This window comes from Stenella coeruleoalba, assembly GCF_951394435.1.
Source record: "Stenella coeruleoalba genome assembly, chromosome: 16".
Lineage (NCBI taxonomy): Eukaryota > Metazoa > Chordata > Mammalia > Artiodactyla > Delphinidae > Stenella > Stenella coeruleoalba.
The window spans coordinates 45,952,238-45,979,653 of record NC_137162.1 but is presented as its reverse complement, the minus strand read 5'-3'; the positions used below and the strand labels follow the sequence as shown (position 1 = coordinate 45,979,653).

General features: G+C 56.5%; 1 protein-coding gene across 1 annotated transcript; it reads right to left on the bottom strand.

The window, feature by feature from the left end:
- On the bottom strand, window positions 1–27,416 carry OGDHL (oxoglutarate dehydrogenase L). Its single transcript, XM_079900439.1, has 24 exons — window positions 27,160–27,416; window positions 24,853–24,925; window positions 23,430–23,634; window positions 21,478–21,648; window positions 17,554–17,656; window positions 17,012–17,127; window positions 16,713–16,867; window positions 15,850–15,996; window positions 14,055–14,145; window positions 11,416–11,595; window positions 11,157–11,285; window positions 10,091–10,270; window positions 9,664–9,816; window positions 9,007–9,109; window positions 8,329–8,457; window positions 7,117–7,267; window positions 5,930–6,057; window positions 4,811–4,989; window positions 3,374–3,445; window positions 3,136–3,261; window positions 2,959–3,031; window positions 1,451–1,614; window positions 1,114–1,268; window positions 1–688 (listed from the first exon to the last, which is right to left on the bottom strand). Exons 3-24 carry the CDS (start codon window positions 23,631–23,633, stop codon window positions 565–567), a joined length of 3,033 nt encoding a protein of 1,010 aa, XP_079756565.1. The 5' UTR covers window position 23,634; window positions 24,853–24,925; window positions 27,160–27,416; the 3' UTR covers window positions 1–564.

Sequence of the window (27,416 nt, the reverse complement as noted above, 5' to 3'; positions counted from 1 at the left end):
GCTGTATTTCACACAGAAGCTGACATATTTTATTATGACACACCCCATAAAACAGAGCACATATAAATCACCTGGCATGGTTTTGCTTCACCTGGTTGTTATTGCTAAGATCTCTATTTCTAAGAGCACAAAAGAGAACAGTTCTTGAATCCACAGACGAACAAGGACAGGGTGAGCAGCAGTCAAGTCTACCAGGCTGGGAGACAGAGAGACCAGAGACACGGGCTCCTGGGTGGCTGGCTGTCTGCAGAGACATGAACGACACAGACGGAGAAGCCACACGAACACTCCAGAGAGACCCGGGCAGCTGGGGAAACACTCTACAACTACAGCCCATCTATCAGACCCCTCTGGCTTTCTCAGCCCTAAGAGATTCTGAAATAAACACAAAGGCCCAAGGTGGCATAATACCGAAGCCAGCGGTACCTACTCTTTGGCCTCAATCACTGCATGGGTATGTTTTATCTTGGGGACCCTGACAGTCCCTCTCCTGGGCAGAAGAGCCAGCCAGTCCCTAATGTCCCCAGCGTCCTCAACAACCCCACAGCAAGACCCAGGCAGGCTCTAAAATGTCTTGCCCTCAAAGGCCTGGAGATTGAAGGCAGTATCCAGAAACTTCTTCAGAGACACCAGGTGAGTGTTCCTGTTTCCTGTGGCTGGTGCAGCTGCTGGGTCTCGGCCAACATACCTGGGGGAGGAGAGTCACGCTAAGCGGAGGGCTGAGCCCGGCCCTGCTGCTACCCCAGGACTGCAGGTTCCAAGGGGCCAAGTCACTGGCCTAAGATCAAAGGTAGGAGATTTGAGACACGCAGGAGGTTCTCTAGTTCAGTTCTGGCTGCAGAACAAACACAAAAGTTTCCCCTCCCTAAGGCCGTATTAAAGAGGATCCCTGATGGGGAAGCTGATCTGTCACTGACAGTCACAGAGCCAGCAGGGACTATGGGGCCCAACTCCTCAGTTTCCAATGCAGCCCAGAGAAGGGCAGTGGCCAGTGCTGGGTCACACAGCAAATGGGGTGGGCAGAGCCAGGATGGGGCCTCAAGCCCCCAGAGCCTCAGGCCTGGAAGACGTGAGGGGTAAACGGCGGGCAACCCCTTGCACCCAGCCTTGTACCATATGGGCCGCGCTCGGCCCAGGATGGTCATGAAGCGCGGGCTGATGTAGTCGTAGTAGCCCATGTTCTTGTGCTCCTCCTGGCACCACACCAGCTCTGCACCCGGGTACTTCTCTGCCTCTCGCCTGATCAGGTCGAAGGGGAATGGAGAGATCTGGGACAGACAGGGAGAAAGAAGGGAATAGCTAGGGGAAGGGGGAAATGCACATGCCAGGCCCCCAGGAGAGCGGCCACCGCTTCCCTCACTGGCCCCAGCCCTGGCACGCTGCCCAGGGCCAGGGGGCTGGCGATATGACCTTGCTCGTCACTCTGAGCAGTTGAGGGGCTCGGCCGCACCTGCTCCAGGCGTGTGATGGCCACTTGCTCGTCCAGGCCCTGGCTGCTCCGCTCCTTCACCAGGTCATAGTACACCTTTCCCGTGCAGAAGATGAGCCGCCGCACCTGCCCGGGAGCCTGCGCCGCAGCCCCATCCTCAGGAATCACCCGCTGGAAGCTGGTTCCTGGGGACCGACAGGGCATGGCAGGGGCGTCTGCTCCCAGAGGGGCCAGAGCAGCTTGGGAATCAGGTCCACATCCCTGGCACCTCCAGGCTCTCCCTGGCCACTAAGACAAGCCCCAGATTTAGACCTGTGGCTGCAATAGGAACCTCTTGAGCCAAACAATGGAGCAGGGGACAGGGACAAGGGTGGAGACAGTGGCTGGAGCCAAGGGCAGAGCCTTGGGAGCATCAACAATAAGGTGATGGGGCGGGGGGGGGGGGCACTGGGGATGATGGGGAGAGCCCCTGAAGGGGACAGAGGTGATGTCACATCCCCATCTGACAGCGTCACTGTCCCAAACCTGCTCCCCATCCAGCCATGCCTGCCTCCCAGGCACACTCAATCCACCCCGTCACCAAGCTGGAAGGCGAACCCTGCACAGTCCTCCCTCTCAGCCCCAGAGCCCAGCCTCCATCCCCAAGTCCCATCCATTTTTCCTTCCTGAGCTCATGCCATGTGCCAGGCACCAGACTAAAAATACTACAAAAACCTCTGAGGAAGGTACTGTAGGGTCCCCGCAACCCAGATGAGGACACTGCGGCAGAGAGGGTCACTGGCTGCCAGGGCCCACCAGTACTAGGCACTCAGCCCAGGCGGTCCAGCCCAACGCCAGAGCTCTGCACTGCTGGCTCAGCCGCCCGCCACATCTGAGGGGATGCCCACACACACACGTGAAGAACAAGCACCTGTCCACGTCACTGAGGTCCTCCTGGCCAGCCCCTGCCCCTCCGCCTACAACCCAGGACCGTTTTCCCAGACAGCTCTGCTCTGCCAAGCCTCAAGGCCCCACACCTGCTCCTCCCTGATCCTCCACTGGGTCACGTCTCACTTCCAAAACCTGGTCCTTCGGGTGCTTTATCTGACCTCCGACTCCCAGCTAAATGAGGCTGAGAGCTCTTGGAGGGGGCGCTGGCTCCCCAGGGCCAGAAATGTCTGTCTGGCTCATGAGAGAAAACAACGGATGAGTGAACTGATACTCAGTGTCCCTCGAACTAGCAGACCTCTACCAGGCCTCCTGCCTCTAAGCTCTTCCGGCGCAGCCAGGCCGGCCCTGCTGAGAGGCTGCGGGGTCCCAGTGCACTCCTCTGGCCCTGGTGCTCCGCGTAAGTGACCCAAGTGGGTTCAGCCACCCGGCCGCTGCACCAACCTCCCAACGCAGCTGCTGGCGGGGATCATGCCAGAAGCTGCTTCAGGGCCAACAGAGCCACAGACAGAGGCAAGCACGGAAGAGTCCCGGGACCAGAGGCCACACGTGGGCCACCAGGGCCCCCATCAGCCGCCGCCCCCCCACGCCCAGGCACATACCAGAAACCATTTGGTCAAAGCTGGACTTGGCTTCTGGGTGCCTCAGCAGAGATTTGGGTGTGAAGATGATCAGCTGGAAGGGAAACACGTGCCTGGCTGCCAGCCGCCCCTGCTTGGCCAGGGTGCCCTGCACTCGGCCCCTGTACGGTCCCGGTGACGACCAGGCGGGTGGCTCACCGGCTTGCGGAAGGGCAGCAGGATCTGGCGGCGCAGCACGTGGAAGTAGCTGGCCGGCGTGGAGCAGTTGACCACTATCCAGTTGCAGTCGTAGAGCTGTCTCACCTCGAAGTCCTGGGTGAACGCCTGGAGGGGCAGGGTGCGGCTGGGAGGTGGCCTGCCTGTGGCATCCACACCCTGGCCTTGCTGGGCACAGCAGCGTGCAGTCCTGTCCTGGGGGAGGGCGGGCAACACTCACGGGGTAGGCGTCCGAGTCATCATTGCTCATCTGCAGGAACCTCTCGGGCCTGGCTGACGAGTGCTCCGGGCCCTGGAAGCAAATGCCAGATGGCCCAGGCTGGCCAGCGTTTGGGGGGGACTGGGGATCTGTCACACTGGACGGGGACCCTGGGCCTGGGGGAGAGTCTGAAGGGCTTCGTGGAGGAGATGCCCTCACTCCGGAGTGTCAACCGCAGGAAAGCACCAGGAATGTGGGACAAGAGGAGGGAGGTAGCCTCAGATGAGGGTCCGGCCACAGCCATGTGTGAACATGTGGGGCAGAAGGGAAAAGCAAAACGGCCAAGATGCTCTTTCTCTAGAACGTTCTGACCTACAGCAGTGACTGTTTACTATGTGCCTGTGGTGCGCCAGACATAGCTCTACGGACCCCACACAGATTATTCTCTCGTCTTGTGAAAGCAGCCCTGCGATGGAGATGAGGGAGGCGAGGGACAAAGAGATTAAGAAACAACCTCAAGGTCACTCAGCCAGAAAGGGACAGATTCAAACCCAGGTCTCACTCCTACTCCTACCCTGGCCCACGGGGCTGCTCTGCTCCATAAGAGCAGCAAGGACCCCCGCACTGTCCTCCAAGCTGGCTCTCCGTGGGACAGGGGTGACCTGCTCCTCTCTTAGTGGGGACGCCCCAAGGACCCATGGCCACAGGCACCAGCCAGGCCGGCCCAACCCTCCGCAACCAGCCTGACTCACGCTCCACCCAGTGAGATGCCAGCCACCTTTACAGATGGGAGACCGTGGGCAGTCACAGGCCTTCTCTCCTCGCACGTGAAACAGGAACAGAACTGACTGCCTGGTCCAGCTGTGAGGAGGCCACAGGATTATACGTGGCGTGTAAAGTGCACGGCACAGGGAGACCTGACTCTGAGCAGTACTGATCAATCCCTGACCACGTGACCAGTGCAAGCTGAGTGGGTCCTCGGGGCCATCCACTGCAGCCAGCACAGCCCTGGCCACGCTCCACCTGGTCAGGCTACACACTCACCAGGCTGGCATCTCCTGATGCTGTGCTCCGCTCCTCCCCTCCCCGAGGGCCTGCACATTCTTCTTCTCCCCGACATGAGGTTCCCCCGACAACATAGGTTCAAATTCCAGCTACTAGCTGTGTGACCTTAGGCAAGCTACTCCACCTCTCTGTGCCCCAGTTTCCTCATCTGGAAAGTGGGAACAGGTCCCGGCACAAAGCAGGCACTCAGGCATGTCCGTTCCGTTTACTGCTGGAACAGTAGCATCACCAACTTCAGCAGTGGTGACACAGAGCTACGCAGGCCCCGCCCTGCAGACCCATGTGGTTCCGGGGGACTGGGAGGCACATACCCCCCCCCCTCAACTCTGCAAGTGGCCAAGGGTCTAGCCGTCCTCTCCCAGGCCGGCCAGGGCCCGCCCCCACGGCCCTCACCATGCCTTCCATGCCGTGGGGCAGCAGCAGCACGACGCCATTGTGCCGAACCCACTTGGCCTGGCCCGTGCTGATGAACTGGTCGATGATGCACTGGGCCGTGTTGTGGAAGTCACCAAACTGCGCCTCCCAGAGGACCAGGGCGTTGGGGCTGGCCATGGCGTAGCCCAGCTCGAAGCCTAAACGGGAGACGCCGAGGCAGAGCCTGTCACACACGGTCCCCAAGTGGTGGTGGCTCCGGCCAGACCCAGCCCTTCCTCCCACGCGCTGCCTGCTCCGCCCGTCCCTCCCAGCAGGACAGAAGCGCCCGGGGACTCCTTGGCGCCCAAAGATCAGGATCTCCCTTCCTGGCCGCCGGCAACACACCCAGAGATGCCACTCTCAGCCCTGACCTCACGTACAGCCAGCTTCAGCCTTACGTAGGCCAGGAGTCAACTCCAAAGACACCCTGGGGAGGCAGCAGCGCCCATTTGCCAAGGGGCCCCCCAAATATGGCAGGGCTGCTGAGGGGAACGGGCAGGAACAGCCCCAGAGGCAGCTCCCCAGAAGCGGTGGCCAGTCTCGGTGGGTTCCTGTTTCTGGGAGGAAGCAGGCCAGCTAAAGGCCAAGCCAAGGGAGAGTGCAGGGGGCCAGTCTGGGGAGCCCAGAGTCTAGGGAGGGGGCCTCGAGACGGGGCTGCTGGGTGTGGTGGCACAGAGGGCAAGACAGACAGGAACGTGGAGGTGGCCAGGCCAGGCTCAGGGCCGGTCAGTGGCAGCAGCAGTCAGTGGACTCGATGGGGTTTTCTGTCTGGGCCCACTGTTGCCCAGGGACAAGCTCTGGTATCCAGAGCTCCCACCCAGGCCAGAGTGCACCCCCACCCCCCATCTGGGCTCTCTGAGGGGCCAGATGGGACAGGACCTCATCTCTGATGTGGCCTCAGGTGGGGGCAGCCCAAGCACTGTCCCTCAGGGCTGTCCGAGGACTCAGGTCCACCCAGGGGCCTCTGAGCCTCTTCGGCCCCACCCAGCCCCAGACCACGGTCAAAACAACAAAAACAGACACCCTGAGGTGCAAGACCCTCTCTGGTCCCCAAGCATCTCAGGGCCTGCCCGACCTGCAGGCAGAGTTCTGACCCACCCAGAACTCCGTACTCCGAGAGGGAGCTGTTGCACACAGTGTAGGGGGCCTGGTGAGGCCAGAGGTGGTTCATGGGGACACACGTCCTCCGGTCAACTTCCTGGTCATGGAGAACGTGGTGCCGGTGACTGCAGAGACACAGACCAGGAAGGGAGGGGAGGCGGGCGGACTGAGCAGGACACCAGGCAAAGTCCCACAGGATGGCGACATCAAGAAGGCCGTGGAAAGCCAGAGCGATCTGGTCCTTCCTCTGGGCCGCCGCGCCTCCCACTGGTGCCCTCACACACGCCCCGGGGGTCTTGGAGCACAGGCGTGAGAGGCTCAGCTTCTCCCCTAAGGAGGGATCCGATGACACCTGCCTTGCCGACCTCCCAGATGCTGGGTGGAGCCTGAGACCCTAGGAGGCCACACCCCAGGGGCACCATCTCCCTGCCCATCCTGCTAGCCCCTTTACCACCTCACCTGCTCTGTCCAGGTTTACAGGAGGCAGGAATTCCTGTGCATAAGGGGGGCCCCCCTGGCCAAACCCCAAGCCTTGTGAGGACTGACATGCCACTCAGGGTGCAGTGGAGTGGCCCTCTGTACCCTGGTTGGAGCAAGACCAGCAGTGATGAGGGAGTGGGACGTGGGAAAGATGGCCTGTCGAATACTGGAAGTCACACTCCAGGACTCACTAACATGGCAGAGACAGAGTTGAGATCCCAAACATCTGGGGTCCCACACAGAGGAAATGTAATGAGGACAACCGGCAAGTGTAAAGTCCCTCATCTGGACTCAAAACCGAACTGCGAACAAGCAAGATGATGGCAGGGAGCTGGCTTGACAGTAGTTCACAGAAGAGAAACAAAGGATCTTGAGGACCATGGATAACCACAAGGGTTGACATCAACCAACAGCTTGGGCCAAGCAGTCAGCTCTGCACGCTGGCCCCGTGGGGACAGAGAGGCAGGCAGCCTAGCAGCCCTCAGACAGCTTGGCCCAAGGGTGGGGGCTAGTGTGCTGATAGAGTTACCTGAGAACACCTCCTTGGCTTCCCAGACAAGGTCTAGGAAGAGAAGGAAGGGCCACTCCACTCCAGAGGCCCTGGGCCGACTGTGAGAGATCCCCAGCGCAGCTGAGCTCTCAGCTCCCCCCAGGCACAAGGCTAATGCCCATAGGGCCTAGGGCCCAGAGCCCCCCACCCTCACCTGAATGTGCCCCTCTCCACGTCCTGCCCACTGAGCCGCACATGGATGCCTTCCTTGAGCAGGGAGCCAAAGGCCATGTACTCTGCCAGCGCCCAGTCCACTGTCCTCTTCCTGGTCATGTCCGCACGGCCCCGCAGGATACGAGAGAGGCCTGCGGGAGGGGAGGGCCAGCCTGAGGGCCACAGGGCTTGGCCACCCCATCTGGGACAGCCATAGTCCCTGGGACCTGGGCCGGGTGTGTGTATACTCATTGTACACCCCTCCCACCGAGCAGGGCCCCGGCAGGATGCAGGAGGCCCCTCCTCCAGCATCACCACTCTAGCCAACACACAGGGCCAGCCTGAGCCCACATCCCCACCAGCCTCCCTCCCTGCGGGAAGGAGCAGGCACCGTTAGGCGATCATCCGCCACATGCATACGCCGCATTCGTTGATTCAGGGACGTTTCCCATAAGCCCACGGGAGAGGTACCAAACTCCCCCACCCCTAGATGAGAAGACACGCTCAGAAGAAGGAATTCATTTACTCACGATCACATAGCTATGAAGGTGCTTGGATCTGAGCCCAGGCACCCGGCCCAGGCTGGGCTCCCATCAGCCCTACACCCACACAGACCCTGTGTGACTGCACAGAGCCGGTGCCCCAAGACACCTGGGCCTCCACGTGCACGTGGAGGAATCCTCTTGGAACGCCCACAGGCTGCTCAGAGGGTGCACGGGGACCCCACTACCATCGCGGGGGCCCTCCAGGCTGCCTGAGCAGAGGACACGATGGACACCATCGTGGCCAAGAGGCGCAGCCAGTGACCACCTACTAGCCTAGGGTCGCCCTCTGTCATCCACCCAGCCCAGCACTCTTGCCGCCCAACATTCTAGGCCCAACCGCCCCCTCCATGGGAAGCCCTTCTTTCCCTGCTCTCCTTCTGCCTGATGCAGGGATGCCCCCGGCAAAGGCACTGGGAAAATACAAGGTGTCCCACAGAAGCCTGGTCACCAGCACCCAGCTGGGAGCGTGGCATCCACACCTGCTCACCCTGAGAGGAGCTGTTAACACAGGCACCTCATGGGGCACAAGGGAGGCACTGAGAGCTCCGCTGATCTACCCAAGACCAAGTCAAGATGAGGGCCGGGCCTCCCTGACTCCTGACGCCATCTCCCTTGGGACACGATGTCTGGGACAGTGGCCCATGCTGGAGCCTGCACAGCAACCTCACCCGTGTGGATCTTAAAGTCCTCCAGGGGCACAGAGCTGGCCACTTCACCAATGTGGGTCAGCATGTCCTCTGGAATACCCGTGGCTGGGCATGTCATGCTCTTGGGCTCCCCGTCCACAGTGAAGAAGCCTGAGAGGGCAGAGGCTCTGTGACTTGTGTGTGGCAGTGGGGCCTCAGCTCCCCTGGCCAGACTGTCTCCCCAGGACTCAGGGGCCCACCACTCCCTTAACCCCAATGGCACTCAAACCCTGAGCCCATCCTGGGGACCTGGGACAGCTGACAGCACCCACCTAACATCCTCCCCTCCGGCACCTGCGAGGCCCCTCCCTGGACCCAGGGTCACAGCCATCTAGCTCTGCCCCAGAGAGGCCCGCTGAGCACCCCTCCCCCAGGGCCCACTCCACTTTGCGGTCCACCCTCCCTGACCCAGCCCTTTCCAGGAAGCAGCTCATCACATGTGTCCCGAGGGCGGCACTATCTCCCTCTACTCCCGCCTACCCCACCTGCAGGAAGCAGGTAGCTGGACCCCTGCTACCAGCCTCAGGGGTCTCAGGGACAAAGCCCACAGCCTCTGGGCTGGGCAGCAACTGTCCTCATTCAGGATCACTCCAGTCCTGGTCCCAGCGCCAGAGCCCAGGGCCCAGGCAAATCACTCTTAGCCACACGCTGCTCACTCACCAGGCCAGGGGGAGTCCAGCCAGTGCTTTATATGCAGGATCTTTTTATCCTTGGACCTGCCAAACGCCTCCTCACAGATCCGGTCATATTTGGCGATTTCTTCCTGAAATCAGGGTGAAGGCCTGGATTGAGGCAGCGATGCCCCAGGCAGCCGGAGGCTGAGTCAACCCAGACTCATAAACCCTGGTCCCTCTCACCACGTTCTAGAGGAACTGTCTGCCCACTGGCCCACAGGGACCTTAAGGCCAGAGATAAAAGTCCCAGAGTGCAGGGGGATCCTGGAAAGAGTTCAGATGATTGCACTCAGCAAGGGACTTGGGGGAACGCAGGAATGACTCACAGTCCTTGCTCTGAGAGCTCCCTGAAGGCGGGAGGGCAAGCACATCCACAGATAACTACGGGGTCAAACCCGGCTCAGGGCTACCTCCTACAGGAAGCCTTCTTGGACTCTGGCCTGAGGATGGGCTTCCATGCGTCGCAGCGTTCCCTGTACCCCACCAGACTGTAAATGTCTTTGGTCCTCCGTCCCCCTCGATAACTGGGGGCTAGTGGGGACAAGGACCATATTGGCTACTTCTATAAACCGCCAGTGCCCAGCACTGGGCTGATGACATCAGCAGCCGCCTCAGGCTGATCCCAGGCGCTGACCGGGCCCACCTCGAATTCCTGCAGGGTCACGGTGCCCTCGGCGATGAGCTTGTCTGCGTACTTCTTCAGCACGGGCACCTGCCTGTGGATCTGCTTGTACATGAGCGGCTGCGTGAACATGGGCTCGTCCATCTCGTTGTGGCCACGCCGGCGGTAACAGACCTGCAGGGACAGAGGGTGGGTCCCCGCGCCCAGGCGGTGTGGCTGGCGCAGTCACTGCACAGCTGGGGCACACCTGGCAGGCCACATCCGTGAGGCCTCACCAGCCCCCACTACAACCCATCACCAAATGCCCCACCCCCAGGCCTCCGCAGAGATGGTGCTCAGCGGTTCTAAACCTGCAGCTCAGCCCCGACTAGCAAAGATGTTGCAGACCCGGCGCACTTGCCACGGCAGGGACAGTCTGAGCACCTCCACCTCAGTTCCCCAGACCCACCAGGTCCACCACGACGTCTTTATTGAAGGTGTTCCTCCACTCGGCCGCCACACTGCACACATACATCACGGCCTCTGGGTCGTCTGCATTCACATGGAAGATGGGCGCGTTGACTACACGGGCGACGTCGGTGGGGTATGGTGAGGAGCGGGCCATCCGGGGGTCCGTGGTGAAGCCAATCTGCAGAAGCAGGAGGCACTGAGAGCTGGACAGCAGCAGCCGCCTGGGAGACCAGAGGCCCAGGGGGCCAGGGGAGAGTCGCCTTTGCCTCGAGGTCCATCGGTTGTGCTCAGGAGGTGCAGGGGACATGATGGGCTAACAGTGGATGACCTCGAAATCAGACGTAGCCGTGGGTCCCACGGGGATGGCGGTAACACCAGGGGAATCGTGTCTGCTCTTTCTCCTGCAATCATTTTTATACAGTGGGAGTGGGGAGCGCAAGTTGGGGTAAAACCCAGTCTCGCCAGTTACTAACTGTACAACCTTGGGCCAGGTACTTAATTCCCAAAGCCTGTTTCCTCATTGATTAAAAGGGCTCATTAAATTCCTACCTCACAGGGTTATACTGTGAAGGTTAAATGACTTAATATGCGAATAAGGTAGTTAACCCAGGGCTTTACAGGCTCAGAAGAAGAGCTGTTATTAGCCACAGCTGCCTTTGTTAAAAGCAAAGGCTGTGAGAGCTGTGTTCGAAGACTGCCTGGGCCACATGGAGCTCAAGGCAGCATCTAGTTACACGCTCAGCCTCGGTGCTTGCTAGGCGCTGGTTATACCCATCTTCCTCTGCCCTTACTGCTTTCTCACATACATAATATGGGGGGAGGGGGCTGCAGAGGGAAGGACAGAGAGACACAGAGACAAAGACAGACAGATGTATACACCTCCCAGTTCCACAGACCAGGAAACCGAGGCTGAGAGATCAGGCATCTTGCCTGAAATCACACTCTGGTAAGTAGCAGAGCGGGGGGATTAAACCCAGAAATGCCTCACTCGTCCCCTCAAAGTGCTGCCTGGATTCAGGGATGGAGGACACTGACAGGGCCCAGCACACAGCCCAGGCCCTCACCTGGTTGTTGACGACGACGTGCACGGTACCGTTGGTGGTGTAAGAGGGCAGGTCACTCAGGTGGAAGGTCTCATAGACCACACCCTGGCCAGCGAAGGCGGCATCCCCATGCACCAGGATGGACATGACCTGCAGGGCAGGATATAAGCCAGGAGGGGCCCCCATGCCCCAGCCCGTGCAGCCCAGCCCTGCTCCTGGATTTCAGAGATTCAGAGCCTACCCCTCAGAACCCAGGACGTCAGGGCCCAGGCAAGCTCACCTTCTTGCCCTGAGCATCCCCGCGGTAGAATTGCTCTGCCTTCGTCTTCCCCTGCACCACGGGGTCCACAGCTTCCAGGTGGGAGGGGTTGGCCACGAGCGACAGAGTGATGTTCCTGTTTGTGACTCGGTTGATCCTCTCATGGTACATGCCGAGGTGATATTTGACATCTCCGGAGCCCTGAAGGTTGACGTGGCCTGTGATGAACCTCCCCCCGACTCTATCCCAGACATGCAAGCTTACAGTGGCGCTGGGACATTCCCGGGATTCTGCTCCCTGGGAAGGCTGTTTTGTCCCTGACTCACACCTGCATCCTTCCCCCAAACCCAGCACAACGCCCTTCTTGCCCTCCAGGCTGGCCTAAGAAAGGTAGGCAGGTTCCCTGGGCCTTGGCTCCCTTCTTGGAGCCCCTGCACATTATCAACAACCATCCTCTCCACATTAATGATGGCAGAGTGGGGAGGGGGTAAGGCACCCGTAGGAAGGGGCCAGCCAGCAGCAGTGAAGGCACAGAAATGAAGGGCGGCTCTTAATTGGCATTGAGACCACGGGCTAGGCCTCTGGGCACACATTGGAGCAGGACCCGTACCTAACTCCTTACACCAAAGTAACCAAAAATGTACAGGCAAAGCCATAGTATCAGGGGAAAACATGACATACTTTACGATCTTGGAGTAGGGAAAGTCTAAACAATGTACAAACCTCAGAAGCCAGAAAGGATAAGACAGCTAAAATCTAATTACTTGCCATGTAGGAAGAAGATCCATGCACAGTATCAGGGGAAAAAAATCAAGCTGGGAAAATACTTATCAGACAAACGCAGGCAAAGGGCTAACTCCTTCAATACATAAGGCACTTTTACAAATTGGTGAGATAAAGCCCAAAAAACCCATAGAAAAATGAGCAAAAGCCAGGAAAAGGAATTTACAGAAAAAGGCACCCGTGACTTAAACATGTGAAAAGACGCTCAAATTTGAAACAGAGAAATATGTTCAAATGCAGTGACTTTTAGACCTAGAACATTGGCAAAGATGGAAAGGTTGGACAGAGTAAGGGAAGCCGGGGGCCTGGGACCTTCGCACACAGCATGTGGGCTCGCTGCTGTCTGCAAGCTCTTTGGAGGGCAATTCAGTCCTACCTCCTCAGCTCCAGCCACCGCATTTCTCGGATACCATCAAAAAGTGCACACATGTGCGCAAAGACACTCATTCCACCACCTAATGCTCATCAACAGGAGATAGGAGAAACCAGAGGGGCACTCGAAGCTCGAGGAGCTCTGTGTGCAGCTCTGAAACAGTGACAGCTCGTTAAGTGAAAACAGCAAGGTGGCCAGCGGCATCACGAGCTGCTCCCCTGGCCTTTTACAAATAAAGCTGTACTGGACACATATGTGTGTTCGCACTGTGTGGAACATTCTGGAAGTACACACTTTAACACAACAACTGACCACAGAAGAGCCTATGGGGAGCAGGAAAGGGGTCTCAGAAGGGAAACACACTCATTGTGTAATCTTTTCTTTAAACGACGCTCACATTACTTTTTCTATTAAAAAAAAGTAAATTTGTTTAAAGTGTCCTTTGGCCAGGTTTTACAGTTTACTCACATGTCGTCTCTGATTCCTCACAACCATTCTGGGGGCAGGAACTTTTATCCCCATTTTACAGAAGAGCAAACTGAGGCTCAGAGAGATGAAGGTGCTTGAGCAAAATGAACATGATGGCGGGAAGATTCTGGATTGGGAGCCAGCAGATGTGGATTCCAGTCCGGCTCTGGCCTAACGTGCTGGATGATTTTGGAGCAGTCATTTAATGTGGTTCATTTTAACAAACCATGCACCTGTGCTGAGTGCTGGGGCTTCGGGAATGAGGTCCCTGCCATCACCCTGCTACCAGCCTGGAAGGGAAAACAGACACATACACACACACACACACACACACACACACATACACACACGCGCGCGCGATGGAGAAGGCCAGAGTAGAGACGGATCTGCTGGGAAAGGAGGCACAGAGGAGGGAGAGACAGGATTGCTGCCTGGAGGACCAGGAAAGTCACTAGAAGGGGAGACGGGCAGGGCTGGGAAAGAGGCAGAGAGCAGAAGAGAGGAAGGCCATCTGGCTGAGGGCCCAGCATGGGCAGAGGCGTGGGGTATGAGGCATACATGACACGTATACGTGCCAGGAAGGGGGTGAGGGCAGAAAAATATTCTCTCTGCTCATCAGTGGGCACAGGAAACCGTCCTGACCTCCCAATGCTGTGCTGGTCAAACAAGTGAGTGAGGCAGCCCTTCAGGGAAGGTAGACAGGACCCTGGGCACAGAGGTATGGCCACATGAGCTGAACTGAATAAGTTCAGGCACTTCCCTGCACACCTCTCTGGGCCTCAGTCCCCCCAGCTGGAAAGAGGGAGGTTAGCCCAGATTACCCGAGGGCTCTCCCAGCTGTTGGAGATCATAGCACTTGGCTCCAAAACACCTTAGGGGCCTCACACAGACACCCCCAGCCTCTCTCCCACTCTTCTGCATGTCCGTCCACCTCAAGGTCTGTCTGAGCCTGCAAGCTCCTGGCCCAGGCCCTCTCCAGTCCACGTCCCAAATACCCAGCTCTCCAGGGGCTCTGGGGCCTGGGCCTGGCACCCACCTCATCCGCCGCCTCCAGCTTGGGGTCAAACTGGCAGAAGATCTGCTCCAGGTCCTTGCGGATGACGTTGGCCAGCACGTTCAGCCTGCCCCTGGAGCCAGAGGGGGCAGGGCTCTTACCATGCTCCCTGCCCACCTGGGACCTATCAGAATTAGCATGGGGGCTGGAAGGCCCCACCCTCTCATCCCGCCTCAATCTACAAGGTGTGTGAGCGGGACCAGCTGGCCAGCCCCCCTGGGCAGGCAGGCATCCCCCGCTACAACTTAGATTCAGGAGGCCGTCGCAAGCAGGGAGCCACCCAGCCTCATGGCAGGGTGTCTACTCACCCCTCTCCCCAACCAAAAGTTGAGCCCAACCCAGCACCTTGACCCCAAGCTGCTAGCGAATCACAGCTGCTCCCACATGGCTCCCCACCCCAGCCCAGTGATATGGAAGTGATAAGGAGAGGGAAGAGGGGACTGGACTGCCCCTAAGATCAGGAGTCACCAGAGGACCTGTCCAGAGGAGCTGAGTGAGGACTGAGGGGTGGGGGGAGGAAAGCAGCCAGGCCCAGGGATTCTCCAGTCCAGCCTGAACTTCCCATCGGGGGCAATCTATTCAGGGGAGGGCGCCAGCCTGATGGGGGCACAGGACATGACTCCGAACCCGCTCCCCACAGACTACCAGCCGGCCCCAGGCCTGCTCACACCCTGACCTCCAGCCCCGCACGGCCCAGTGACAGAAGGGCGGCGCTCTTCCAGCGGGCCCCTCTCCTGCTCTGCGGTGGTGGCAGGGCTGTGGGATCACAGGAGCCGTATGAACAACCCTCAGCCCCTCTGGGCAAAGCCTCTGGCCTCAAAGGCCCCTCCCCAAACACGGAGGCCTGGCCGAGGGCAGCCCTTGACCCTGGAGCCCTCCTCAGGCCAGGAGCCTGGCCAGCACCACCACCCAGCCCCAGAGCTGCCTGACGGCCCAGCACCATCCTCTCCCACAGTCCTACTGAAGCCACGTATGCCCCTGCCTCCTCGGACCACGGGGCCAGCTCTGCACGACCCTCTGACCAGACACCAAGCATTTCTGGGACCCCCAGAGCGCAGAGCCTGTGTGGCAAAGCTCGGGCTCCCGGGAGGCCAGCCCACAGGGTGGGGACCCTCCTCACAACGCATCCTGATGCCCCTGGTGCTGATGTAGTCCGGGGCTGGCCCACCTGTGAGCAGCTGGAAACAGGCACGGGAAATGCAGGGGCTTTGCCCCCCAGACTGCTCAGCAGTCCTCTTCCAGCCCATTTAGCAGGACCCCTGGCCACCTTGCCCATATCCCTCGTTAGCCCACAGGCTCCAGCTCAGAGGTAACTGCCCAGTGGCCAGACCAGCCTTCCAAGTCTTTATCAAAGTCACAGGAAATGTGTGGCCAGCTTGCAGCCGGGAAAGGAGACCCTCGGCTCACCTCCAGAGACCTCCCACCAGGGGATGCGAACCTGAGGCCACCTGCCCAGGCTCTGCCCTCACTTCCCTGGGATGTGCCCCTCCACATCCCCTTGTCCACAGGAACCTCAAGTAGCGTGATATACCCCTCTTCTGTAACCTCAATACTCCTGGGGACAACAGCAACATGGTGAGAGAGAAACAGTTTAAGAGAGCCGGTTCCATGTGGCTTTGGCCACGTGCTTTCTGTGATGAGCAGCCCAGGGCCCAGGGACTCTGATAACTTTCTAGACCACTTTGCCTCTATCCCCAGGTCCCACCAACACCCCTGCTCTGATTTTCAAAGCCTCCTATCCACCTCAGCTTGCTGGGCCTGGAGGAGAAGCGCCCACCTGTGTGGCATCCCCAGGATGACATTCTCGATCCCCATCTCGCTGGATTTGTCGATGATGGTCTTGAGGGCAGGAATCATGACCTCACAGCCCTCCAGGCCAAACCGCTTCTCCGAGGACCACTTTCGGGCCAGGAAATCTTCAAACCTGCTTGGGGAGAGATGGGGAAGGGTGGAGAGGCTGGGCTCCTGGGGGCTGTTCATGAGGGCTCGGAGCAGGATGCCAGGACACAGGAAGCTGCAAAGCCACTTCCCGCTGCACAGTCCAGGACCTGGCACAGACACCATGGTGCTCCTACCAGCAAGCAGCATAGGTCGGTGGGGAGGCTGAGGGTCCTCCCAACTTCAACAGACCTCTGGCTCCATCCATTCCCAGTTACCACCCTCTCTTCCCCTTCCAGTCACACTGCTCCAACTAGCCATTCCCCTGCTCCCAGACCACTGCCCTCCAGCACACACGTGCCCTGGGGCTCTCTCCTCATGCCCCAAAGATGCCTCACGGCTCAACTCAAATTCCAGCCCACACGTCACTGCTCAGGGAGCCACTTTACTCCTAGCAGCTGGGCCAGGGGCTCCTCCAGGCCCCTGCAGCCCTGGGCAGACCCAGCTTCAGAGACGTTCAGGGGCAGAGCCAGGCACTGCCCCACCTGCAGGAAGGCGCTGCTACACTCACTCCACACAGGGACATCTTTTTGCCACTTCCACCCTCGTTCAGTGTCATGTTCTCCTGGAGCACCATCCAGCCCTGCCTTCCCTTACCAGGCACCCTCCTAGTTTCTTAGCCAGGGCCTGGGACATTTCATACAGCCCTGGAGCAGGCCCCCCAGCCACTCAGGCTGCCCGGGGTGGTGCTGGGAGCCTGACCTCATAGAGCGCACCAGCCGGGCCAGCAGGGTCCGCTTCTCCTCGCTGGAGAACTGCATCACGCCAGGGGTCTCGAACTTCTGCCGGATCCACTGACACTGCTCCACGTCATTGATGAACATGAACTCCAGACCGATGTGCTGGCAGTATGTGTTCTGGGGGAAAGGGAAGCACTCCACGAGGAGCCAAGAAGAAGACCGACCGCCTTGGGATCTGGAACAGAAAAGGCAGTGCCCTCCCTCCCTCTATCACAAGCCAGAGCTTCATCAGCTGTGCCCGACACATCTGCCTGTGCTCACCTCCAGGCGCCGAATGATCTCCCGCAGAGAAAGGGTGTTTTCAGAGCCTCCAATAAAGGTAGTTGTGGGCAGCTGGAACTCCTTATCCAGGTCAGCCTCCCGCAGGTCGTAGAAGGCTAGGAGGCACACATGGCAGAGCCCGGGCAGCAAAGAGAGAGGGAGGTCAGGCCCAGGTGGGGTCCAGCTGTATCCCCAGACCTCCCAACAGTGCCCCCAGGACCCTCCCGCCATGTCTAGCCTAAAGCTCAAAGGCCCTCTGTCTGCAGGGCACAGGGCATGAGTCAGAGCCTAGCTTGCCGCCATAAGGGTGGGCCTGGACAGGTGTCTCAAGCTTGCTGAGCGTGGCACACCAGCTAGGGAAGACGGGGAGGTCTCCCTTGCAGGGACACCATGCATAGCTGGGCAAGGGTCAGAAGAAAGCCTCCCAGGCTGCTTGCTGAAACCCAAGACCCAGAGGCACTGTAGGCTCAGAGCCCCTCACTGGGCACAGGCACCAGCTGGCTCTGGTGTCGCCAGGGCAACAGGAAAGGGTACCGACTCACCCAATTTATCAATGGTGGTGATTAAGTCTGAGGGCACAAAGGAGTCCAGGTCTGCATCCAGAATGCCCAGGGGGTCCAGTTGGGCCACATGGTGGCCACGGATCTGGAGAAGGGGAAAAGGTCGGGGCGGAGCTGGAACGCAGCTGGACAGACCCTCACCAAGACTGAGATTCTGGGCCCTGGCCCCTCAAGTCCCCCTTCAGAATTTCAAGTTTCCACATATCTCCAGCACCCAGCCACTGAACAGTTGCCTAGGAGACCCCACCATAGCCACTAAGGTGGCAGGAGCTCAATTCTGTTTCAAAGTACAACATGCAGCTTTCAAAAACAGGAAAGAACACGTACACAAAAGTAGTTACTACAGTACTATTAGTAATTGCAAAATTCTAAAAACTTCCCAAATGTCCATCAACAGGAGACTGGCAAATGGATATGGGAAATCCACACAGGGGATACTACAGAGCTGCTAAAAGGAATGAGGAAAATTCCTAACTGCTACTATGAGGTTGTCTCCACAAAATATTATTAAGCAAAAAAGCAAATTACAGAAAAGTGTGTGTGGTAAACTACCCAGTATCTAAGAAAGGGAAGAGAAAAGTAAACACATGCATTTGCATATATTTGTATATATTTGCATGTCTACAAATAAATATATGCATTAGAAGAATATACAGTAAAATAAGAAAACTATAAAATAAGGAAAATTATTACCTACAGGGAAAGGACAAAATAGGGCAGAGCAGCAGGGTTAGAAGCTAGACTTTTAAGAATATATCTTGCATTGACGATTTGACTTTGGAATCTTATAAATATTTTATATCACTATAAAACAAAATTAAGTTTTAAAAATTGAAAGTAAGACAAAACAAATGAATTAATGCATCCATTTGGTGGCATAACTACATAGAGGGGAACTATGCCAACTGACTAATAGAATATTCCCCAAAGACAAACAGAACTGCAGGAATAAAAAGATCATAAATTCGTTTACAGTACCAATCAGCAGTGGTAGTACTAGAATTGTATTCTCGGACTGTCATGTGTGGATTGTGGGAAAATCAAGTAAGTCATTGTATTGCTGTCTTTGAGAACCTCTATTTTTGGTATCTTTAAAAGGAGATGGTGACATAAGACTGATGAGGTCAAGGACAAACACTAAGTCCTACATTTGATGTATATAGAAGCATCAGTATAAACCCATAAAGTATGGTATCTTTTAAAAAAATACATATTTCCTGGCTCTAACCATCAAAAGAACCCAGAAGTCATGACCAAACCAATAGCAGTAAATACTCGCTCACTCCCTGGAGAACTGGCTGGACAGAAATGTGCGAGATGAGCTCAAAGCATCTTGTCCTACCAGATAGCAAAGGGGTGCTCAAACACTACTGGGGCTGGGAATAAGGACACATTTTGAGCAACAAAAAGGATAATATCTATAGCAGACTGAAACTCATTAAATATGTTTAAATTCATGCATTCATATCATACTATGAAAAAGAAGAAAAACCTTTATTGGCCATCTTTGGAGGATGCTAGGAAACCATGTCATAATTTTGAAAATCCATCAGCAAAAGGAAAAGTCAAGCACTGATCCTGCCCTCCCTATACCATTTGTACCTCAGGATAAACAGAGCTGACAAAGGGAAGGTTCTCATGAGAGAAGTATTTCAGGTAATAAACAAAGAAAGAAAGAATTAGAATATCACCACTTTTACCACTCCCAATGACTTAATGTGTCCAGGAAATAATTATCTTTAGATGCTAACTGATGAAGTGCCCATCACCACCAGGAAGCTGATTTTGCAACAACAGAAAAAATCAAATCTATGTTGGATCAAGCATCTAGATCTAACTACCAATTTACAGAAATTACATGGGACAAAGGGACAGATGAAGTGACACCATGAGGATGCAATCAGCAAAATCCACACTCGAGAAAACGCTATAGGACAAGCAACCTGGTTTCTTATACACACACACACACACACACACACACAGAGCAAGAAACACAAAAAGAAATGGAGAGGAACCCGCAGAGTAGAGTACAAGAGACTTGAAAAGCCATGTCAACATATCACAACCTGTGGCTTTATTTGGATCCTGATTCAAACAAGCAGTAAAAAGAAATCCTAGGACAAACAGGCAAACATGAATACCAACTGGGTATTTGGTGACATTAAGGATTATTACTATTTTTAGGTGTGATAATACTATCACGGTATATTTGAATCCTTTTTTTTTTTTTTTTTTGCAGTACGCGGGCCTCTCACTGCTGTGGCCTCTCCCATTGCAGAGCACAGGCTCCGGACACGCAGGCTCAGTGGCCACCACTCACGGGCCCAGCTGCTCCGCGGCACGTGGGATCTTCCCGGACCAGGGCACGAACCCGTGTCCCCTGCATCGGCAGGCGGACTCTCAACCACTGTGCCACCAGGGAAGCCCATATTTGAATATTTTTAAAGGAGGCTTTACCTCTGGAAATACATGCTGAAACGTTCAATGAATGAAATGATATGAAGTCTGGGATTTGCTTCAAAATAATCAGTGGCCTATGGGTGGAGCCGGAGATGGGTAAGATGAATCAAGACTGGCCCTGTATTGATGGGGGTTCACTACATAATTCTTCTACCTATTATATGCTTGAAAACATGCATTAAGAAGCAGCCTGGGTTTTTTTTCAGTACTATGTGCAGATGAGTCAAACCAGAGCTCAGCCCCCAAGTGACCTGTGAGGGGCTACAGCCCACCCAGTAGGTGCTCACTACCAGGCAGATTTTTATCATGCAAGTATGGAGTAACATTCCTGAATCCAGAGACCATCCTGCTGGAAGGATGCTTTGGTCTTGGCCAGTGAAAGAACAAAGAGCTGCTGCAGAGTTGGGACTGTACTTAGAAGATAAGGCCCTCAGGCCGTACTCTGAATGCTACCCCACATTTCATACAGAGTTTTATGTTCCTTGTCCTTTTTCAAAGTCAACAGTCAGATCACTTTCTGCCTCTTTCAGCCAACCAAGAAAAACATAATTACAATCACTGCTGTTTCCTCGCAGGTGGCCCACGATCCATGGGTCCTGAGGCCAGTGAGGGAGCCCAGTCCTGTGCACCTTTCCTCTTCCGCCCCAGCACACCTGGGCAGGCAGCTGCCATCCCACACAGAGTGCATCGTTCAGAGGCAAGGCACCATTTCCATTTGCTAAGGCCTCCCTCTCCCCCGAGTTCCTGCAGCGGCTGGCTGCACCCTCCCACGCAGTCTCTACCAAGGACCGCAGGATGCCCCTACCCTGCCTTCTGCATGTCTTCAAGACAAGTTTCTCTTATGAAATACCTCCTGCCACTGATTCCCAGACAGATCCCAAATGATTACATTTTTATGGAGTGAACACCCAGTACAGCCCTCCGGTTAGTCCTGTTGGGTCAAGACCAAGAATAGGAAACATCATCAGGACTCTTTGACATAGCAAGGGCCCAGCCTGGGAACCCAGCAGAGGGGAGCCTAAGTCTCCAGGACAGAGCAGCTGATGGGGGAGAGCTGCTTAATGAACTAGTCATTCATTTCACAAATACTAACTAAGCACCTGCTGGACATGAGCCCCTGTCCTCTTGGAATGCTCAGCCAAGAGAAAACAGACATTAACAAGCGGCAATCTACTCATTCAACACTCACTGAAACTGATCACTCACTAAGTACTTCTCCAGGTTCTGGGGCAGAGTGGTGTGGGCGACAGATGAGAAAGACCACAAACAATCCACTTTGCACAAGAAATACAGGGGGTGGTAAGTGATGTGAATGGTAACGTGACAAAGAGCAGGAGGAGGGGTCAGAGCCACCAAGCTCCCTAAAGTGACGCTGGAGCTGAGCCAGTCTTCTTGCCATCAGCACCTCGCCACACCCCAGGAGCCTGTACCCTCCCAGCCGCTCACCTGGTAGGCCCGGATCAGAGACTGCACAGCCAGGTGGTCCTCCACCAGCTTACTGGTCTTGGTCCGGCTCAACACTGCCGGCCTGCTCTCAGGGACAACAGAAAGGGGCCGGGGCTGAGCCGGACCATAAGAGGCTTCCTCACTGGCTTTCCGGAAGAAGCTGTCCCAGGACTGGGCAGGGGCAGAAGAAAGAAAACAGCCAGGTTAGGGCCTGGGAGTAGCGCGGGGTGGCCCAGGCTGGGGCCCCAGGGGACATCAGTCTTCCTTCACCACCATAGCTCTCAGGGCCCTCCCAGGACCCTGCCGACAATACCCTTCTCAATCAGCCCAGGGCCCCCACCCAAATTCTGGATCTCTCCAGGACCCAGCTTGGTAGTGTGTGGGGGAGGTTATAAGCTGTGATCAAGGGGCTTTATGTATGAAACGGGCTTCTATCCATAGGCAAAACATGCCCTCACACACTGTGGGTTGGAGGCAGCTCTGTGGAGGGCAAGGGCAGGCAGGCCCTCAACATTTCCAATGCATGTATCTTTTGAACCAGCAATTCCACTGCCAGCAATTTATTCTACAGATGTACTTGGACAGGTGTGCCTACATGTACAAGGATGTTCCCTGCAGGAGACTTTATAAAAATGACAACGTAAAAACAATCTAAGCAGTGATCAATAGGAAACTGGTTAAATAAATGATGGTAAATTTAGATTCCGGAAAATTATGTAGTCTTTTTTAAAAAGACGCATTTATTATTGTGGATGTGGAATGTTGCCAAGATATGTTGTAAAGTGAACACAGCAGAAGAGGATGTATGCTTTGCTACTATTCGTGCAGAAACAAAAAGCAGATGGGCACATGCACCAGCACCTCCACGTTCTAGCAGAACACATACAAAAGTGCTTTCCTCTACGCCCTCTCATACAGTACTGGTAGGAGAATAAGGTGGTACAAGCCGTGTGGAAAGCAATTTGGCAACACCCATCAAAATTATGTACACAGATGCCCTCTAACCCAACAATTCCACTTTGGGGAATTTATGCCACAGTTAGCTGCACACGTGCAGGATGATGAACGTACAAGATGATGTAGTACAGCACCCGTCATGACAGCCAGAGACTGGAAATGAGGCAGATGCCTGTCCCTGGGGATGAATGTAGAACATCCATCCAAACAGTGGAATACTATACAGCTAGGAAAAAGAAAAATGAGGCTCTTGAGGTACTGACATGGAAAATCTTGGAGATGTATGCTGAGTGAAAAAAGCCTGGGGCAAAAGAGTGGATGTTACATGTTACTTTTTGTGTAAAGGGGGAGAATCCAGAGTTATGTTTGCAATAAGTTTATCTGAATGGATACAGAAGAAATTAAGAATAGACTGGGGAACAGACAGGTAGGAGCTGAGCAGATATGGGATGGAATGGGAGGAAGGTTTTTCACTGTAGAACTTAATACTTTTTGTTTTTGGATCATGTGAACATATTACCTTCCTCTGAGGCATGTGAGTGAAGGAGAGAGAGCAGCTACGCTTTTCACTTTTGTCCTGGCATCTGATTTTGATTTTTTTTTTTTTTTTACCATCAGTGGGTACTTATTTTATCAGCTTACTATATATGTAAACACTTATGCTCCTAACTATATAACAAGAGGCCATCTGGAGACGGCACTGCATGACAAAGGAGGCAGGGACAGGCCTCAGACCAGGTGTGACTGAGCACAGCATTATCAGAGCTTCTCAAGCCAGACCACCACCCACTGGCTGGTCCAGCAACAGGACAGCGATGGACTTTCCTCACCCAATATGAGGACCAAGCTCTTTCACAAAGATGATGGAGGACCTGAGAGACAAAGAAACCTGCCCGGGGTCACACAGCAGGCAAGTTGCTTCTCCCCACTCCCCTCTCCACAGCCCAGCCCCAGGACCTTCTCTCCTGCACAGAGGGCAGGGTTGGGGTGCCAACCTTGTGGACACTCTGGGGGTTTTCCAACCAGGCGAAGTACATCTCCTCCATGTAACTGGAGCCGCCTCCAACTTTGCTGCTTGGGAAGGTGACCGGTGGCCCAGACGACCTGCTGTACCAGCTGAACCTTTGGACGCCATGTGCGGCCAGGAGCCTCGAGGCCTGTGCCCCAAGCCGGGATGGCAGCAGCCTCAGCTGACTCATTCTGGACCCAGGCAACAAGGGAGAGACATAAACCACGGGACTGGGATGGAAGGAAGGAGGCTCTGGCAGCCACTCATCCACTCATATGGCATTTGCTGGGCCTACTGGGCAGGTGGCCCTGGGCTAGGCAGTGACGAGACAGAGGTGAGAGGGACAGTCAGCCAGGCCTCCTGAACACCCCGGAACTCAGGCAGCGGAGTCCTCCAGGGACTGGGTGCTCCATGACCGGTCAGAAAAAGGCCGGAAGCAAGGCATCTGGCTGAGCTGCACGATCTCGAGGCCCATGGCACTGCTGGGTCTCTAGTCATTGTGACCAAAAGGGACCAGTGACTTCCCCTGACTGCAGTATAGGCCCAGCATGTCCTCCCAGGCCAGAAGGCCAATGACACGGGCCTCAATGGCCCCACTTCACATCGGGGACGACTGAGGCTCAGAGAAGGGAAGGGCACTGGGGGACAGTGGAGGGCAGACCAGAGGCAGGCGCCTTGCCCAGCCAAGCTCCCAGTTGCAGCTGCCCTCTTTGGCTCCCATACCCTGCCCAGAGCTTACACTCAGGACAGCTAACAGCTCAGGGGGTACATTCAGGCTGGAAGCCCACTCAGGATAGAGAGGAAAAAGAACCTGGAGCTCATCTCACCCCCGCAATCTCATCTGCTCTTTCCCAGGGAAAATGCTCGAACAACGGGCTTTCAGGAATCCGTGTGTACATATGGAGAGGTGGGGGGGGGGAGGGGCTTCCTCTTCCCCCCAGAAGACAGAGGTTCTCGGATAAGAGGCTCCTCTTAGAACCTCTGTTCCTCTACATCACCCCCCAACACAACTGTAAGCAGAGCCCCCTCCTCTTCCCCAGCATTGCCTGGACACACACGGCTCCCCCTGAATACTTGCTAACACCCTTCTGCCCAGAGAATCCCAGCCTGTGAGTAGGGTGCAGCACCAGGGCCACCCCACCAGGGGCCATGCAGGCAGGAGGGCCTGCTTCCCCCCACATAACTCAGTCCCAGAAAGTGTGCCTTTATGCCTGGGCCTGGGCCTGGGCCTGAGTCAATGCTCCTGGGGCCAGATGTGCCCAGCTCACAGGGCACACACCCCGCCCCAGCTCAAACAAGTCACCAGAACCAGCTGGCTGGACCTTTTATTCTACAAGGGGTCAGGCCCCAAGGCAGGGCATGGCACAGCCCCCCTAGCCCGCGTGCTCCCTCTTTCCCTCCAAACTTACATGAGGCAAAGGGCAGGGAGGCGGTCTCCTTGAGCGAGGGACAGTGGGCTCCTCAGGGCAACCAGCAGCAAGTCTGAACAGAGGAAAATTAAAAAGCAAAAATATACTGCACTGCAGGGAGGAAGGAGGTGGGTTCAGCTGGAACCTGAGCCTCAAGTGCCCCAAGCTTCCTATCCACATGCTCAGCTGCATGTCCTGCCAGCCAGTGACACCAGGCCCTACTGAGGGCTGCTAGGGGCTGGCTCTTCCTGGAGTGGCACCTCTCCAGGTGCTGGGTGGGGACTCAAGGCCTGAGCTCTGGGGTCAGAGGGCCGAGGTCCCAACCCCTGCTCTCCCTCTGATGGTCCCTGAGACCTGGCCAAATACAGGGTTGCTGCTCCGGCCCAGATGGCCATAGGGCCCAGGAGCTACTGGCCTGGAATGTGAGAAGAATCTAAACAACCCAATGGGGAAACTCTAACGTCCCCATCCTAAGGCAAAGAAAGCAGACACCAAGATCATCCACTGAGGGAATAAAAACAGGAGCACAATTAGTCAGCACTGATCCGGGGGCAGGCACTGTGCTCACCTAACCCTCCCAACAATCTCAAGAGGTGGGCACTTGGATTAGCCCCATTTTACAAATAGGGAAACTGAGGCACAGAGAGGCTAAGCTGGTGAGTGGCAGGGCTCTGTGCTTCCGGAGCCTGTGCCCTCCTCACTGCAGAGTCATGATGTAAACACAGATTTCTCTTAATGCCAACGCTCCTTCCAACGGCTGCAGCCAGAGCTGCTCTCTCTGCTGGCACTCACCCCCGCAGGGGAATGGGATGGCTCGGGGGGTAGTGACAAGCCTGGCTGTGTCCAGCCTGGCCCAGTGCAGGAACACTGTGTTTCACAAACACTGAATAATCTGGGCAGCCGCTGGACACTGCTGTGGCCTTCACCCGGCCTGACAGAAGGACAGCCAGCCAGCCACCCCTGCCCCAATCCCAGCAGGGCCTGAGGACTCAGGAGCCCTAGAGGGCTGGGGACAGAGTCAACCTCAGTATCTGGAGCCAAAGCCCAAGCCTGCCCTGCCAGGTCCTGCCCACACAGGTGAAAGGGAAGAGTAAGGGTCAGGCACTGTGCACACCCCCTGACCAGCCCAGCCCACCCTGGACTAACAGGCAGGTTGCTCTGGGCAGCTCTTGGTGGCCTCCCCTCTACGGATAAAGTCAGTACCATCCCCACCGCCACCCTCAGAAGCATAACGACGACAGACATCCCTGGCCACTAAGCCTCCCACATGCAAGGCCCTATCTGGGCTGCTCTGCAATACGCCCACTGTAGAGATCCCGAGACCTTGAAGCTGGGCAGCAGCAGAGCCTGGACTCACACTCCTGCAGGCCTACGATGGCCCCACGTTCTGGGAACTGGGAGGGCTTTTCTCAGGAATAAACCCCACCTCTAGTTTACTGAACCCAAGAGGCGGCCACGGAAGCAGACTCCGAGGTAGGAAGCAGGGTAGGGAGGGGGTGTGCTTATTTCCTTGGCAGAGATGGAGGGTCTGAGCTAAAGGCCAGAGGTGGGGAAAGCACAAAGGTGAAAGGGGCCTGTTCCAATATGCTACAGGATATATGGGCAGGGGGCGCAGGGATGGGTTAGGGCCCATGGTGGAGGGGCATCATGGCACCCTGCTGGGACCTCAGGGTCACCCCATCCCCGCACATTTCCCTGAGGGAAGGAGAAGCACTTCCCAGGCTGGCTGCCACCTCAGGTCAGTCTTGCCTCCCTCAGGGCCTCAGTCTCCCCATCTGTGAGCGGAAACCCGGTTAAAACCGTCTGTAAAGGCCCTGCCCCCTGCCCCCACTACGAGGTCCTGAGACTTCGAAGCTGCCTGCCTGTCCCACCAAGCACATAACGCTAGACCATCCCCATCCCCAGCGCTGCCCTCCGCAGCCAGGGCTCCTTGAGAAGGCGAAGAGCAGCAGGCCCCTCCCCAGGCCACGAAAGGCGTGGACAATCTGTAGTCTTTGGGCTGGAGAACCCACGCTGATGCCTGAAACCCCACCGTTAAAAGCTTCGCTCCCTTACGCAAAACACTTCACAAGAACTGCACTCGCAGGGTCGGATGCGCGCGAAGGGCTGAGGGTCCTTGGGGACGCCTCGGCCAAACAAAGGCGAAGCCAAGGTCACGCTCACTCCCCCTCCCACCTCCCGGGCCAGGCTTAGGGCTGCGGGCTGCGGCGCCCCGGGACCCAGGAGACTGGAGCAGAAGGGCCTCCCGCGACACAGCTGGAGAGGAGGAGGCGCAGGGACCCGGAAGGGAGGGGCCGCCGCGCTCACCGGGCCAGTGGGGGTCGGCGCGGCAGTGAGGTCCAGAGGCTGCAGGTCAGGGGAGGCGAGCAGTTGGTGCGCGACTAGCTGTACCAATTATCTGGGTCACGTGACGTGGCGGCGCCAGCAGCCAGCGAGCGAGCGCCGGGGAGACTCCGCGCGCCGTGACGTCTCTGAGGACGCCCCGCCCAGCCCTGCCCCGTTGGCGCTGTCCGCGGTGCTGAAGGCCCAGGGATGAGGGTTCCCGGGCCTGGAAGAGTGAAGAT